This window comes from Vanellus vanellus (assembly GCF_965231255.1).
Source record: "Vanellus vanellus genome assembly, chromosome: 5".
Classification (NCBI taxonomy): Eukaryota; Metazoa; Chordata; class Aves; order Charadriiformes; family Charadriidae; genus Vanellus; species Vanellus vanellus.
Window position 1 is genome coordinate 75,392,716 of NC_138910.1, and position 16,796 is coordinate 75,409,511.

At 35.8% G+C, this 16,796-nt stretch overlaps 1 protein-coding gene across 1 annotated transcript in view; it reads right to left on the reverse strand.

Moving 5' to 3' along the window:
- The window catches only part of TUT4 (terminal uridylyl transferase 4), a gene marked incomplete at its 5' end in the record, with an annotated part of 39,662 nt that overhangs the window by 12,259 nt on the left and 10,607 nt on the right, over positions 1 to 16,796 (reverse strand). The window contains 17 exons of the mRNA XM_082483354.1: positions 122 to 299; positions 686 to 763; positions 1,888 to 2,001; positions 3,651 to 3,740; positions 4,377 to 4,480; positions 4,575 to 4,632; positions 5,007 to 5,110; positions 6,505 to 6,591; positions 7,181 to 7,331; positions 7,862 to 8,604; positions 10,486 to 10,660; positions 10,803 to 11,024; positions 11,408 to 11,527; positions 12,571 to 12,697; positions 13,677 to 13,746; positions 14,536 to 14,587; positions 15,785 to 15,873. Coding sequence (XP_082339480.1) covers positions 122 to 299; positions 686 to 763; positions 1,888 to 2,001; positions 3,651 to 3,740; positions 4,377 to 4,480; positions 4,575 to 4,632; positions 5,007 to 5,110; positions 6,505 to 6,591; positions 7,181 to 7,331; positions 7,862 to 8,604; positions 10,486 to 10,660; positions 10,803 to 11,024; positions 11,408 to 11,527; positions 12,571 to 12,697; positions 13,677 to 13,746; positions 14,536 to 14,587; positions 15,785 to 15,873 — 2,562 coding nt within the window. The remainder of the gene's footprint in view (positions 1 to 121; positions 300 to 685; positions 764 to 1,887; positions 2,002 to 3,650; positions 3,741 to 4,376; positions 4,481 to 4,574; positions 4,633 to 5,006; positions 5,111 to 6,504; positions 6,592 to 7,180; positions 7,332 to 7,861; positions 8,605 to 10,485; positions 10,661 to 10,802; positions 11,025 to 11,407; positions 11,528 to 12,570; positions 12,698 to 13,676; positions 13,747 to 14,535; positions 14,588 to 15,784; positions 15,874 to 16,796) is intronic.

Sequence of the window (16,796 nt, forward strand, 5' to 3'; positions counted from 1 at the left end):
TTATTAAACATTGATGGTAGTTTCCTCATGTAAAGATCCTGCACAACAAGGGGAACAGATCCTCAAGCAACAGTGTTCATTGGTCCCTCATTAATGGAACAAAAATTCAGCAGATAAGTACCTTCGATGGCAATACATTTGGATGTCCACTGTTTCTCAAAAGTAGTTAACAGCTTCTTCTGCCGGATGCTGATCACATATTCCTTGAAGTCAAATTCTTCAGTGTAGAATCGCAGCAACCCTAGCCAGAGTTCTCCAAGTGATTCAGTGTTCTTTCCAAGAGAAGGCAGACGCTTCTTCTGCATGCAATTGAAGACACAATTTATGCAGGTACAGTTACTGAAGTACTTCTCCTGAACTGCCTCTCTAATTATGAGTTTGCCTACCATGAACAGTTTCACTGTTAAAGTAAGGTTAAATAACTACACTAAACACTACCTCAATCCTGGACTGTTTATTAAGAGTAAAAAGTATTTTTCCAGATTTATGTTACTTAGAAATGATTTAAAACAAACCAAGAAAAAGCAGACTCTTTTCAGCAAAACACGACTCATTTTGGGAGTTATAATCATACAGATATGGAAGTTTAACTACTCTTTTATATGTTACGCTGTTAGAAATATATTACTTTCCCATAGAAAACAAGCTTTAGGTTTTAGTGACTCTTCTGGAATTAGAGTATTACCAATTCTTCCATGTCATCAAAGAAAAAGGCATTCCATCCATCCACCATTCTTTGTGGAATCTGTTTTCCATCAAATATCTGCCGAAATAGAGAGGGACGCAGTTACCATAACTCAAAGTTACCATAAACGACTTGGAAGTTTTGCTGGTAAGAAATAGCACAAAAATATAAATCTTTTTATTTTAACAATTACTTCTTATATAGGCAGAATTTCCCATTGGTAAAATGTTTGAAAGTTCTTCTACATTATTGCTGTGCCTCTCGAATTATTTGGATCTTTTATTTTTACTTGTTCTTTGCGACTAAGAAAACATGACTGAATTACCTCATCAAGATTCCAACATCCCTCTTGCCCACAAAATCGCTAAGGAGACTTTATATGACTCCTATTACATTTTGACTTTAGCAAAGCCAAGGGGAAATTCCACTGTTATTTAAATGCGCTCTCAGGGTAGCAATAAAATAACAACCCCCAACCACTAGTAAAGTATCAGCAAGAAAGTCTGAGTCTCAACTGCAGTGCTTAAGCCAATTTTCCTCTTGCACATAGAAAATAAAAAAGGCAGAAAAGGATAATTTTCAGAAGTGCTTGGGAATTCCAGAGTGTATCCAGGAAGAGGTAGATAGCTGACTAATTATATTCTCCACACCCATGCAATGGAGGCACAGAACGTTATTTTCTTAATAAAGTGTCCTGGCACACATAAATGAGTATCTTTTAAGTTGCACCAAAGCATTAGTTATCTTTTTGCACCCCCACCCCCCCCCTATCATTTCATAAAATAAACTTTCTCTCTTACAGATAAGGTGTTGAGCAATAAATATTGCTTCTGACAATAATTGATGGAAGAGCTGGACTCACATCTCAAGAGCATCAGGCACAGTCTCCTAATTACAATTCCCTTCTCTCCATACCACCTGCCCATTTTTTTTTCCTACCCTGTTCAGCATTAAATACCATCATAAGACCAAAACTGCGAAGTAAATGTAACAGCAGAACTTACATCCAAAAGATTCCCGATTTTATTGAAATTTTTTTGGCAAGATTTTCCCACTAAATCCAAGCAGGAGTTAGGAACCTGTTAATGCAGAAGGGCCCCACATTTCATTCATTCCCCTGATCCTAAAAGCCCAAACATCTCATACTTGGCTTGAAAAAACCAGTACATCTATTTTCATAGCTTCTTTTTCTGAAAACCTACCTCCTGAAGAACTGGAATAACTGGTGGATTTCTCTGTTGTAGAAAGTACAAAACCATAAGAATATAGGCATACGAAGACAGACTGCCACGGGATGCATCACCAATGTCGCAGCGCTGAAAAAAATCCACATTTTACACATTATAATTAATTTCCATTTTTCGTTTATGATGAACAGCTATGTCAGAGACCAAACAGAAACCCCACCAGTAACAGAAAATACATTCATCTCATAACTAAAAATCAGTCCATGAAGCCTGAAAAACAAATGTCCTTAGAATCAAGTGCCATCTGGCAAACCCACACCATAATTTGACTAACATAAAACCAGAAAAACTTTCTATAGCCAAAATATTTTTTCTTTAGTTTATAATGTGCCAAATTGAAAAAAACAAATCAAAACTCCCAAAACAGAAATCCCAACAAACTTCCACATCTGATGTCCAGGTTTCAATACTGTAGAAGTTAATTTTCCTAAACTCATGTTACTAGAGCTGTTTCTATGATTCCTTATTGTTTTGGTTACCTTTTTTTTTTTTTTATACTTTTTAATAGACAAGTATTCCCATGTTGTATTGGTAACTTTGACAATACCTGCCATTTTGCTAGCATACATACACATACCCTTTGCTTCAAGCTTGTGTCATAATAAACAACACATTTTTAACCTCCTAGGTCTGGAAAAAACAGGGATTCACAAATTACTTTGACATTAGCAGCAGCACTGACAGCTGTTTCTGGTTTTTCTGCCAATGCAAACAGAGGAGGAAGCATTTTGCTTGAACACAGAGTATTTGTATAGCTATGAAGCCAACTCCATACATATACATTCAAGAGCGCATGTCTGCCTATTTGGAAACTTGGTCTTTGCAGTAAATTAACGTAAGATTAATTATTGTCAACACAAGGCATTTTTAATCTAGACACAGAAGAGATATGCCAATATTCTGCACTACTGTGGCCACACACAAAAAAAAAATCATTACTAGTCTGGCCGACAGTATAATGAATAAGTCCATTCCACTCTGGAACAAAGTTATTTTATTCATCTTGATGCACTTCATTACATAAACATCTGGTAGCATGATACACTCTCTATAACCCATTTTTTATTTGCTCCTGCTTCAATAAGCTTTCTTTGGATGTGTTTGGGAAGTGTATTTAATAGTGCAGCTTGCATAAAGACACACACCATGTTTCAATTATCAAAAGATGTAGAATATAACACTTTGTTAGAATATCGTAAGAAAAAGAGATGCAGGAAATTTGGTATTTGATATTTCCATACTCTTAAGTATGGAAAGTAAGTAGTCTTTACTTCTACAGAAGTAAAACAAGGCAGATCAGCCAGAAGAAAGCTGCAGTAACCTCCGGGCTGGTCCTAGATATGGAAACTTGGGAAGCCCATGCAAAGCCACATGCCCCTACATCTTAACATTACCATTTTTCCTGGGTTTGTTTGTTTGTTTTTTTGTTTGTTTTTTTTTTTTTTTTTTTTTGCATTGTAGCTGATTTGAAATTGAAATTTTCCTTTTGTCAGCTTCCTCTAGACAGGTATCTTTCAATAGATTGCAGAAGATACCAAGACGAAAGAATTTGATTCTGACATACACAATCAGATGGAGCATAGTCAGCTTAAGAAAGTGCACTTCTTATTAATAACATTCTACTGTGTCCTTTCCAGTTGGTACTAGCAAAAGGCAAACTCAGTGGTTGTATGAGAAAACTCTGTATTATAGAAATAAGTAGCTCCTTTTTATATTACCTTTGCAAAAACTTTCATTGTATAGCCCAGATATTGCACTCTAGGATCAATAGCTGCATATGTGGCCAGCATTCTTGTGTTATGCTGCGCCTGGGGAGAGAAGAAAAAAAATCAAACAGGTGTTTCAATGTAATTTATCTGCAGTTCAAGCAACAAGCAATGTATAATACAATTGGAGGGCAAAAAAATCACAACAATATTCCATAAAATTCATGCAATATTTCCTGAACAAACATAACGGAAAGGTGTAATCAGGACACTACTAATGCAATAACAACAAGAACCTTGGAAAACATTAGCAAAGAAGTAAGTTTGTAAGACGATTCACATTGGAAAAACTCCAGAAACTGCATTTTCTTCAGAGGTGAATGTGAGCCCATTACATAAGAAATCATGCAATTTCAGTGTGCTAGATGTAAACTGGAATGAGATGTTCTATTCACGATGGCAGACAGGCCATGGTGAACGTGGCACTAAGAGCTCTTCAGGAACATTCACAAAATGCTTTGTGTGCCGTGACGTTGCTCTGCCATCAGGTTATACAACTACTTGGCTTGGGCTGAGGGTGTGGGCCACTGAATTTAAACAATGTAGGAAATAAAAAAACCACAAACCCACAAAAGCATTTTGATTCTGGTTTCAAAATTATTCCCTCAAATGATTATTTGAGTGAGTTACAATGAATTAAAAAGCTTTCTTTGAACACAAAACCAAAGAGGTGCTTACCAGTGTATTGTATAAACTGATATCTCCTTCTAAGCCACTTCGTCTGTGTTCAAATTTTACTATAGGCACTTTGGCTGTTGTTATAGGCAAGATGTTTCTCAAACCTGGAGAAGCAACACTTTAGTACATAAAACATTTCCATTAACTACATATATAATAAATGTAAATACAAAACAAATAGTACTTTAAAACACCTACCTGGATGCTTCTTAAGAACTTTTGCCAAACCTTCTATTATTTCTTTACAGTTTAATTTCTAGGAAAAACAAATATCACAGCTTCAGATGTTAAAACACAGATCCTATCCCAACTAGCACATTTACTATCGAACATGTATTTCATAGAGGAAAACTCTATGTACAAAAAGAAGTAAGCAATAAGCCAACACATGAATTTATGTAAACCAATGACTTGTATTCTCTATGTGGACATCTACAGTACACTAAACATGTGTCTATAGAGCATTAAAATAGGCTATACCTTGCTTCAGTTGTGCAGAGTGCAACAAGCCAATGCGCTACTAGCAAAATCCCACCTTTTCAGTGTACAGAAATATTAACTGAACTAAAAACAACTTTAAAGAATCCTTGAATTTAAAATAGTAAGTTTTCTCCTTTTCAAAACTCTTACCTCTGCATTTTCATGGCCTTCCAACGTCATGCAGATATCCAGATCACTGTCCCGAAATCCAAACCCATTCTTTGAAGAGCCAAACAAGCAAAGTCTGGCTTTGTCTGATCAAAAAAAGGTAACTTCTTTTAGAATTGAATGGTAAGTGCTTGCTATGGAATACTGCTTAACTGAGATATGTAGATGCCCATAAATAATAAATTAAGAGAGACCTCACGATGTCACTTCTAAGACCTCACCTTTGATAAAGGAGGAAGCACAATACTTTAAAAATTAATCATAGAAATTAAGGCAGAATAAAGCCCGCAGAATTTTTAGGAGTGAGGAATGTTACAGAGTTACAATAACCATTAAATGGCATCTCTAAATGTGGAGCAATGTTTTGTGGTATGTGGCTGCACTTTCCCGTTTTAAATAAATCAAAATAATGTGCAAACCCAGTCACCAGTGCAGCTTTACCCCACAGATAAGAGAGAGCTACTCTCAATGCAGTCCAAGCAATATTTCTGGTTCCACTTATACTTTAACTTGGTTGCATATTTTTCTTGTTACTAGGTAAATTTTGTCAATCAGTAAGTTTCTGTAACCATAACATACTCTTCAAGAAGACAAATATACTTTAAGGAACATTCTTTCCCAGTGGTTTTGTTTACATATTTGTTTGAAACAAAATATTACAATGTATTTTCATTCTTGTAAAGAAAAGTGAAATTACGTAACTGAGAGGAAGCAATTTCTTCCTAATTGGAAAAAGAAATCAGCTGTTCAACTGAAATCAACACTAGGGAAATATATATAACACCTATTCCCAGCTCTTTCCTAACTTTTAACAGAATCGGCAATCTTAAGTCTTTCAAGATTCTGTAACAGATCTCAGTCCTCAGCTGCTGCCAGTAAGTGGAGGGCACAGCCGGTGGATGGAAGTGCAATTCACAGTTCCTTGACCACAGGCCAGCTACAGCAGAACGGATGGCCTTCTGTGTAAAGCAATGGACTGCAATTCAGGAGACCTGGGTTTGGTACCTGGCTCTAGCACTATTTTACACCACCTCCAAAAAATGACTTTTCATCTCTGTGCCTTAACTTCCACCACTGTAGTAAGATACTTTTGCCTATTTTATAAAAGTGATGTGAAGATAACAAAGTCATTAAGATTTCCAAGATACTTAAACACTGGTGACTAGGCAACATAAGTACCTGGCCCATGGCCCAGATAACGCTGAACCCAACTGGCCATGGCCCATTCAAACTTTCTTTTTGTCCTGACTGCAATAGTCCTGTATCTGCCTTATTACTCTAGCAGCTCTTCCTCCACTCCAGGGACATTTACATGGAATAGCATTGAGGAATGTTTAGTTAGAAGTCTGTACGATAGGTTTACGTACAGAGGGAAAAGAGATGCCACTCTTGAGCAATAATGAGACAAATTACATCTTCATGCTTGGGACAACATGAATGAAGAAAGCATTATCAAGAAGCACGACCTACTGTTACATACCATTATACTCTTTTCGAATAAATCTTTCCAAACTTGCCAGAATTTGTTCTCTGTTTTGTTGCTCAGATAAAGGAGGGGATAATTCATCTAAATAAAAACAAGTTAAAACACAGTCAGATGTGACATTCAACTACCTTAAAAATCTTTTTCAGCTAATTAAAAGTATTGGATACGTTTTTTCTGGTTGTTGTTACATTTACTTTCCTTGAATATGTGTTTTTTCTTTTTTACGATATTCTTATAGTTGTTAAGATTTTATTTCAGACATCTGATTTTTCAGAAATTATTCTAACACAGAGCGTCTTGGTGGGTACCTGGCATCCAGCCACGGTTATCCCACCACAGCACCCAAAAGGGGCTTTTTCCAAAAGAACCCATAGAATTTGACAAACACACAAACTAGTTTTGCCCAGAGCTCAAATTCTGGGAATACTAGTAACTTTTTACAAATGAGCAAAAATTCCTGTGCAGTATTTGTTTCTCAAATCTGTTATAAGAATTTGATATCACAAATATGAATTATGCGAAAATAAAAATATTGATCAATTTGTAGCTTAGGGTACCTGAAAGAGCTTCTTCCCACTGAATTTACTGGAATAAGTCATTGAACCCTACAGTCATTTTTTCCAGATTACAGATCAGTTTACGGTGGAGTACAAACACTTTTCCAACTTACCAAAACATCTTTTACACACTATATCAAGTATTTCCCGAAACCTGTCTGTCATTGGTGGTAGTGGTTTTAGATCAATTTTCTTGAAATCCTCTGGGCAGTCATTTTTGGAATGTCCATCCCGTTTGCAGATGCTGCATACTATAGTTGGTGGCTTTTAGGAAAAAAAAAAAAAAAAAAAAAGAGAAAAAGTGCACAAATGCAATTTTACTTTTAAGATAGTTCAACAAACCTAACATTTCCATGTAAGTCATGCAACCAAGAACATTTATCATGTGAACTGCAATGGAGTCTCTACAAAGAACATAAGAACACCTCTCAACAGGCTGCATTTAGTTCTCACAGTGCATAAAAGCATCTGGAAATTCCACAAGACAGTAGGAGAGAACCACGGGGAAAGCCCAAAATAACCAAAAAACAAAACCCAGGATTATTTTTTTTTGTGGAAATCAGAAAGCTTTGCATAAGATGGGGGCAACAGACCATCTAGTCCAGATGGCACACAGGTTCGGTGTTTTCCCGCCCTGAGTAACAGGTACTCTAAAAGGATGAGAGCTACCATTCATAACAGAGACTGAAACAATCCCTGGGGGAATCCTGTCATCCATCCACCCTTAGTTTTAGTGATTTAAAAGTAATAGCCCACTGACAACATGACCAGCACTGCTTAAATACATAGCTTACCTTTCCTGAAGTCAAAATAAACTTATCAAACACATAATGCATTTCTTCTGTAGAGAGTCTGCCTTCATCTTTGAGATCATGAGCTTCCACCATTGCTTTGCAGTTGGGCGAGGTAGCTGGTGTGCCAGTGCACTTATTCTTCTGAGAAGACTCTGTTACCAAACTCTGTCTACTTTCAGCATCAGAAAATTCATTACTAGAATTTGTGTCATAGGGCTGATGTTCACAGCAGTTACAATGGCGGCTTAGCTCACCTTCAGTTATACAAACTGAAATTTCTAAGTCATCCCTCTCTTTGAGTGATTTTTGCTTTAATTCACAGCATTCGTTAGAAATAAGGGATAAAGCTTCTTCTTTGTCTTCATCATAACTAGAGTCCAAGGTTGAAAGTAGCAAAGAGTCTATGTTCTTGGAAGTAGATCTTTTGGCTACTGCTTCTACCACTTCATTACATTCAAGTTCATTCTCTGGTATGTTACATCCACTTCCTATGTTGTGTTTATCTACAACTTTTTCCCCCTGTGGAAGGCAACAGTTGGCTACAGGCTCTTCAGATCTCGTGGATTTCTTATTATTCATTTTCCCTTTTTCTTTTTTCTTGGTATCTGGCTTGGATTTAATCCCATCTTTACTTTGTGGACATGCAAAATATTTATACGCTGTCCTAAATCGCTCCAGGATGTACTCAAATACCATCTGGCTATTTAGACTTCGTGCAACATTCCTCTTTAGTGCAAAAGGATCTAGGAAGAAAAAAAACCAAAACAATTTCATGAGTAATCTTTAATTTCTACATTTCATTAAAGCAGCTGAAATACCTACATTAGGATACAGCAGTTAAAAAGAGATTCTTATACTATAATCCAGAATTGCATTTGGATATACTTAGAGAACATAGGGGCCACAAGGTTTTTTGGACTTCTTCCATACAAAACACAACACACATGTGGGCCATGAATGGTTGGCTATCATAAACCATTCTAAATAGTGTTATTTAAAAAGAAAACCACAGGTATAGTGTACCATTATATTATGATCAATTTCTAAACTAGAAACAAAAATAAACATACAAAGGCAAAATAAATGCAGGTCTGCCTGAACTTTCTTCCTTCAATGAAGGATCTGCATTTCCCTTAAGAAATTAATTTCTCTAAGAGTAACATTAAGGTTATAAGGATTATATGAACCAATCTCACCAGGTTTCATTCTTAGTCCTTCCTAGCGATTTCTAGATCAAACATGTTTTCCAAGTAAAAAGAGCACTTGCATAGTTGCTATAAGTTTGCCTGGGAAGATAGTATCAAACTGAGATTCTGTTACTTCATAATTTCAGTTATAAACTTAACATTAAAAAAAAGAACAAAAGCAAAAGTGAAAAACAAAAAACCATAAAACAAACAAACAAAAACAACACAAAAAGACCAACAATAGCAGGTGTCAGAACCAGAATGCAATCTGTTTCTTGAAATTATTTCCTGTTTCTTCCTCAATAATTTGCCCTTTCATCTTACAGGTTTTAGTTTCCCACATGTTGAATAAACACTGCTTAGTTTTAAAACCCTAGCTAAAAGTGATTGCAGAAAAGAACGGGAGAGGAAATTAAAGCCACAGGAGTGATCTCAAGACCCACTACTCAACATATGCCTCAACAATTCAAAGCTTGTTTTTCTTTTGACTTTTTCTTCTTGCTCTTCTTGTACCTGACTTGTCCTTCAATGTACCTTTAGTAACTCATTCTCTGTCTTTATGATTCTCTTTAACCTGTTTCTGCTTGTCCTCTCCACCACCTCATGCATCTTAAAGAAAAGCTACTTCATCAACAGCTCTAGGAAGTGCCCAAAATTGCTTTTATAGAAATATAACCTTAAATGGTTTCTCTAACCTTCCTCAAATACACAATTTCTCTATTCTTAAGGCCAATTCAGAATGTATGCATTGCTCTGTGACTTTCCCTGTTAAGTACTGCTTACATATTTTTCTGAGGAAGGGAAATAAAGTTGTCTTTGAGTCATAAAGAAGTAATAAACAAAATATTTTTTTTTTCTTTCTCTCCCCAACATACATATGACATGACATTCAGTTTTGCAGTATGGAAATGTTACCAACAGGGAAAGGGACAAGAGAGGGTGCTGGGTGTGCATTTGTGTCTTGTGTGTGTGGGTTACTTTGATGGGTTTGCTCCCGTTCACTCTGATCAGAGCTAACCTCTCTGCTCAGTCTGCATTAGAGTCAGACGAAACAAAGTGATAGCTGGTAACACTCAAAATATATTGTGGGTTTTGGAAATGTAACTAGAGATGCTGAAAATTCATAATAAAGTATTATTAAAAAGGAATAAATAATAGCTTATAGAAAGAATGAAACAGAGATAAGAACAGAATGGTAAGAGATTGAGACAAATTTACACTTTGTACTTCAAGGACCAGAGTTGCAAAAAGTAATACTAAACAAATTTTTTTTTCATTAAACAGACTAAATAGCTGACAAAATATGAAAAAAATATTACTTTCTCTTCCAATTATTGATTTAATTTATTGTCCAGACTTCTTGTGACAGACCTGCATGAAGTAAATAAAGCTAATAATGCAGGATGACTACAGAATTAGAAAAGGGTATTATCCTACCTTCAATGGCTATTCGCCTTTTAGGCCAGTTTTTATTCTCTCTGGTTAAGAGTTCTTGTACCCGTATGCTGATGACGTATTCCTCCAAAGCAAATTCCAGTGTGTAAAACTTCAACAGTTCTAACCACAGTTGCCCCAGTGAAACTTGGTGAGGGGTTTTGAATGCTAAGAGAGACTGAAACACATGGACAAGAATGCTCAACTGCAATAAGAAATGGAAATTTTTTTCCTAGTTCCATCCAATATTAATATTTAAAGAGAAAAAATAGGGATAAGAGAGAGAATATGGTTTTCAATGAAATAAAGGCATGACTTACATTGCCGTGTTTCTCCTTCGCATTACTTTGGTTGTCCACTTCTGAGCTCGTTACCTTTTTACCACCACCTTTTTGTTGTTCAACTTTAGTTTTACTTTCTGTTCCAGCCGAGTTTTTTGCTGCACCATTTGTTGGTGGTTTGTACTCCCACCGTACAAAGTCCTCTTCTTCTATACCTTTCAGCTGGTGGTCATCTGGCCTCTTTGAATCAAAGCCTTCAATCTAACAACAATTAAAATAGCTCTGAAACAAAATTGTATATAATACATACAACCAAAAGTTTTCACCAAAGGTAACACTGAAAATTGTGATATTTATCCCCCTCAAGAATAACTGATGTCAGAGAAATAAATTCAGAGAATTAAAGAAGAAAATATTTGCCGTTTCTCCAAAATACAGCATGACACAATTGCACAGACTATAGCAGCTGCCTTTTTTAAAATCATCAGAATCATCAGGCATCAACTATGCGAGCATTAAGTACCAATGCGTTTTATTTACAAATTTCTGAGGTAATCAAATTCTGCATGTTTTATGACCTTGCAGAACACAGAAATAACGTCAACAATTTAACAATAAGGCTACTGTATTACCAAAGCACTTACCCAATTGCCCAAATAGGATGGTAAAATACGTGGTTTTCTTTGTTGAAGAAAAAATATCACCATTAAGGCAAAGGAATATGAAGGAATCCCACCTTCAGCCTGACAATCAATGTGACAGAGCTGTAACAGAATAAATCATTACTTTTCTGATGTAACATCAGCATTTTAATTTAAAATCTACTACAAAAGGACAAATATTAAAGAAATGTGATACATACACTAGAGCGAAACAGAAAATCCTTTATCTCAGGAACTGCATTTGTCATGCCATGCCACATAAAGACAAAATGCAAATTATAGTAATTCGCACAGTGCCTTAAGTTATACTATTTTATTATATGTTATTCTCTTCAATTTCATCACATTTTGTGATTGTGGGACACATTTATGTTCCTATCTGGAATTTCTGTTCCCATCTAGAATTTCAGTCAACTATCAGATTTTTGTTATTGTGTGATAGCTCCCGTATGGAGATGGGGATTCTATGTACCTGGCTGTCATCTGATACTGGTGTCTTCTATGGGAACTCAAGAGAAATGTAATAAACATATTAGAGTTTGAACAGTTCTTTGTAGTTTCTACTGCTGCTACTTATATGTCGTAAAACAGGAATTTTTGAAAAAACACTTTGCTAAATCAAGCAACAATAATAATACCATGCAACTTATTTTTCAATAAAGCCAAGACATTGTAATTCAAGTATGGGCTGGCAGCAATTTCAGGACTGAATTAAGAGCCAGTTAAACGCTGCTTGTGAACACTCTAACTTGGTTCCTGTGATCACCATTGACATAGGTAAGAAGTACAGCAGGGTATGACGACAGACCCTTTTTTGAGCAAGTTAACTTTTTCCAATGTGACCTCAATAGCAGAAAGTTAGCAAGACCCAATTGCTCTATTGAGCTGGTTTTCAAGGATCAATTAACTATTTTTAAGGAACTACCATTACAGCTTACTAACAAAACAGTGGAAGCTTCATATGTATCTACAGTTTCACACCAAAATCTTCAGTCTCATTCTGGTCTCTTCAGGTAAGAAGTGAACTAGTGGCACGAAGTTCTTTTCAACAAACATATCCATGGTGTATTACACATTATATTGTATGCAGTACTTAAAAAGAGGAAGTAAACATATTTAATTATCCTCAATATTTATAAACTTACTCTAGCCCAGTAGCGGAAAGCCAAAACCAAGGGAATAAGGACAGGCTCCAGTTTACCAAGTGCAGCCAGCAGGTCAGTTGTAAGGCAAGCCACATCATTTCTAGCACTTACTTTACATGTCAAACCACTGTAATTACAAATGTAAAACAGATAAAAAGAGTTATCGCATTGTGTACACAGATGAGGCTTGGGGCAGGGGGGAGGTGGGGCATCACATCCACCATAATAAAAACATGCATCAGTGTCTCCCTATGTAGGAACTGGAACTTTTTAAACAAAGGCTACAGAATATAATCACATTTTCTTTACTATTAACTCATCAGTTGGATCTAGAACTTACAGAAGTTCATTGCAGCTAAAAATATAAATCAGCATTAAGAATTTGCTCTAAGTTCTGCCATTACTTAATTGTGCAACCTTACACAACTCAAACACCATGTACATCTTCCACATACCAAATAAACAAACAAATAAATACCCCCCCCAGGCCTGCTGCATATTAGAGCTGGTAAGTCCACAAAACAGCTTCTCTAAAATTTTCCATTTGCTTCTCAGAATAATTATTTCTATTATCTTAGTACTTGTATTTGCATAACCTACAAATACAGGAAAAGATATGCCCACCCTTGCTGCATTTACTTCCCCGGAGTTTCAATTGCATACCTGTAGCCAGTCAAAGCAGTGTGGGCATCACACAACAAGCCTGTTTCATTTTGGAGATTGCTGCTTCTTAGGAATTTACCCAAACTGTCAGATGATGTGTCCTAACTGCTAATGTGTATCTTATAAAATGTTTTTAAAGCCTTGGATTAAACTGCTGGCAGAAATTTTTAAATCAACTGAAAACCATTCCACTTTTCCCCTATTTAACTAAAAGTAGAACTGTTATTTTCAGACTCCTACAACTAATGAGCTCTATGAAGCACAAAAACAAAGCTAAGCTTTCTTTCTAGATTGTATTTTCGTGTATAAGCAATTCCCATTTAACATGAATGTTAGATAAATGTTACAGTAATACTTCTTGTCAGGAGTGCAGGCAAGCAGCTGTTATGAACAAGCATAGTAGAAATCGGTATCTCATTAAAAAATGCTTTTTAATGACGTACCTTTTAATATCTTTGCAAAAGACAACAGGAACTTTGGCATGGAAATCTGACTCCACATCTGAGTAGACAGCTAAGCAAGGAGGAAAAAAACATTACATATGAACACCTTTTACAGTTTTCCCAATTGTGTCTTTAAAACCATTACATTTATACCACGCTTTTACAGAACAATTCAAATTAAGTGCTACGTAGCTAACCACTAAGCAATATTTTCTGGCTCCTTTTGCTGCTCACCACCAGTATCACACAGCCAGCGGGAAAAAAAAAAGGCAAAATCCCTGTCAGGAAACTGGGCTGACATTTCTTCTAGAAACTTTTTGTCTTACAACACTTAAAAGACACAAGGTTGAATCTCTGACAAACTATCAGCGTAGTCTGAGAACCACTTATGGAGCTGACCTATCAAAATTTCCCAAAGGATCAAAAATGCAACGCTACTTGCATCACTTGGTTCACAATGTGTGGGTTACAGGGTTAGCTGCCTGAAAGATCAAGGAAGCTAGTCTTGTAATAGTTCTCACTGATGTTCATATGCAAGTGGAAAAGTGGCTGCTGGGTTTGCTGCTCAGAATTTCTCCTACAGAGTTAAATACTTTTTGACCTGGTATCTAACACTATTACCATAAATTCTGGTGATCTGAACTGGACTACCTGGGCTGCCATTCTCCTGCTGCAGGTTCTCACCTCTCAATTACACAAGCACTGGTATTCATAAAAATCACATGCATAAAACCAGATCAGATACTTCAGTTGAAAACTAATCCATTTTTTGTAAGTTTACAGAAAAACTAAGCACAAAAACAATTGAATAGCTGTTGGAATGTTAATTAAATAGAGATGAGATGCAACTAAAACTCACCACTGTTCTTCAAGATTTCAAGCACCTGTATCAGAACATCTGGTTGACTCATCTAAAACGACAGAATTAGAGCAGGTTACGTTATTCAGACTAACCTATTTTATTTTACAGTTTGTTTAAAACTACTTAGGTTGCACAACTAGTAAAACTATGTTCTTTCATAAAAGTGAAATCGTCAGTTTTAATGAAAAAGTTAACTGTTACCTGTCCGCACCATGAAAACAGGTACTAGCAAACTTATTAGCCAGCTTTCTTTTAGCCTACAGCTTGTTTAGTTAATACTTCTGTTCTAGTTCCATATTAACATACTCCATAAAGTTAAAACAAAATACTTGCCATATATTCAACAATTTAAACGCCAACATATGCCACTATAAATTCTTTACTGATGTGGATTTCATGTCAGTACTTTCCCAAGGGTTTTTAAAGATTATAATTTTTACATGTGTTTCCTTTTCTCCCCAGAAATCAATTTAAGTGGTGTTTCAAAGATAAGGTGTAAATAGTTCAAAGAAAAGCTAAAAATTAGCACCACCTTTGAGCCTTTGTGAAAAAGTGACATGGTACACTCCACATGCAATTGTTTGAGAAATAGCTCAGTTTTGCTTCCTAACTGCAGTATTGTTTCAAAATGTTATGTGTAAGTATGTACCCAAAACAGGTACCCTGAATTCCACTGGAACACATACAGTCCAAAAAAGAGCAAGTTCAGCAGTTGTGCCTCTAACAAGAACATGCTGCTAGTACCACATACTAAACATGAACCAACAACTTCAACCTTTAAAGGTAAATTATACTGCTCTGCAGGAATTTTGTACCACAGTAAACTGGAATGTGACATCTACTTGCAAGTGACTAAAACATAAAAGGAAAATTGTTGCTTTTAGCCCCACCTTTGGGGGGGAGAAACAAAGACCTACAAGATTTTACTGTCTGAATCACAAACACATAAAAGCACACTTATCCAGACCCCACTATTTTCATATTGCTGCAATGCTTACTCAAACAATAATAATAAAAAAAGGCTAGCATAAGATTGTCCAAATAAACAGAATTAAAATTATCTAATAAGCAATGAAAACTTTATCCACTTGATTCATAGTACATCTGACACAACATCAAAGATTATACGCTTTGTACTATTCTAACACCATATGCACCAATTGAAGACAAAGGCAATGCAGTAGAAATAAACGTTGATGGACTTGATTTAAAAAACATTCTTAGTTAACACAAGATATCTACGCACCTTAGGGGGGAATTTTATATCAATGTTAACATCGCTGGTCTTAAAAGCAAATCTAGTTAAACAGGAGCCATACATCCTCAGTGAACAGTCTGGAAGAGAGAGAAGTGTAATTATTTAACAGCTAGTAAATAAATTATTCTTCAATGGACAACACATACCTTGCTTTAGATGCTGTACCTCCCAAATGGTACCCCCAGATTAATGAATATAGAACAACTTTCTCACTCCTGTGAAGACTACTCACTTCCATAACACAGCATCATAAGAAAACAGATAATTCAAAAGTGTAATTACCAAATAGTCAAACTTTTTCAAGGTGTTTTAAAGTATTTTTGCAATGCAGCATTAGTTTTGTTTGTTCTTAATATAAAATTAAATATAGAATATTAATAACTGTCACCATCTCAGTGCAGGGTTTTAATTAACATCTTTTGTTAAACAGCTTGATTTCATTGCAGTTAGCCAATTATAAAATTCTGTGTTGCCTCATACACTTTTGTCACAAAAATTTATGTGCTACAATCTGTTAATTACATTAGCAAGTTCCTAAGCACTACGAAACATGCATTTAATACTTAACTTCAATATAATGAGACACAAAGTATATTACCTATTTAGTAAGTATTTTCATAGTTAATACAGTTGCTTACCTGCAAAGATGTACAACAGATCTAAACTAATTAGAAAGTAACTATTCAGCAATAACATGAGAAATGTCATTCCACTCCCTAAACAGTAATTTAACCCACTTCATGATACAATTTTTGTAGATGAAAACTTTTTTGTAATATATAATAGGGCTCTGACATATTTATGTCAGCCGAAAACTGAGACTATTCCCAGTTCCTTCCAAATCCAACACCCTGCTCAAGCAGGGTCACCTACAGCAGGTTGCCCAGAACTGTGTCTAGCTGAGTCTGGAAAATCTTCAAGAATGGAGATTCCACAACCTCTCTAGGCAACCTGTGCCAGTGTTCAATCAGCCTCACAGTGAAGAGGGCTTTTCTCGTAT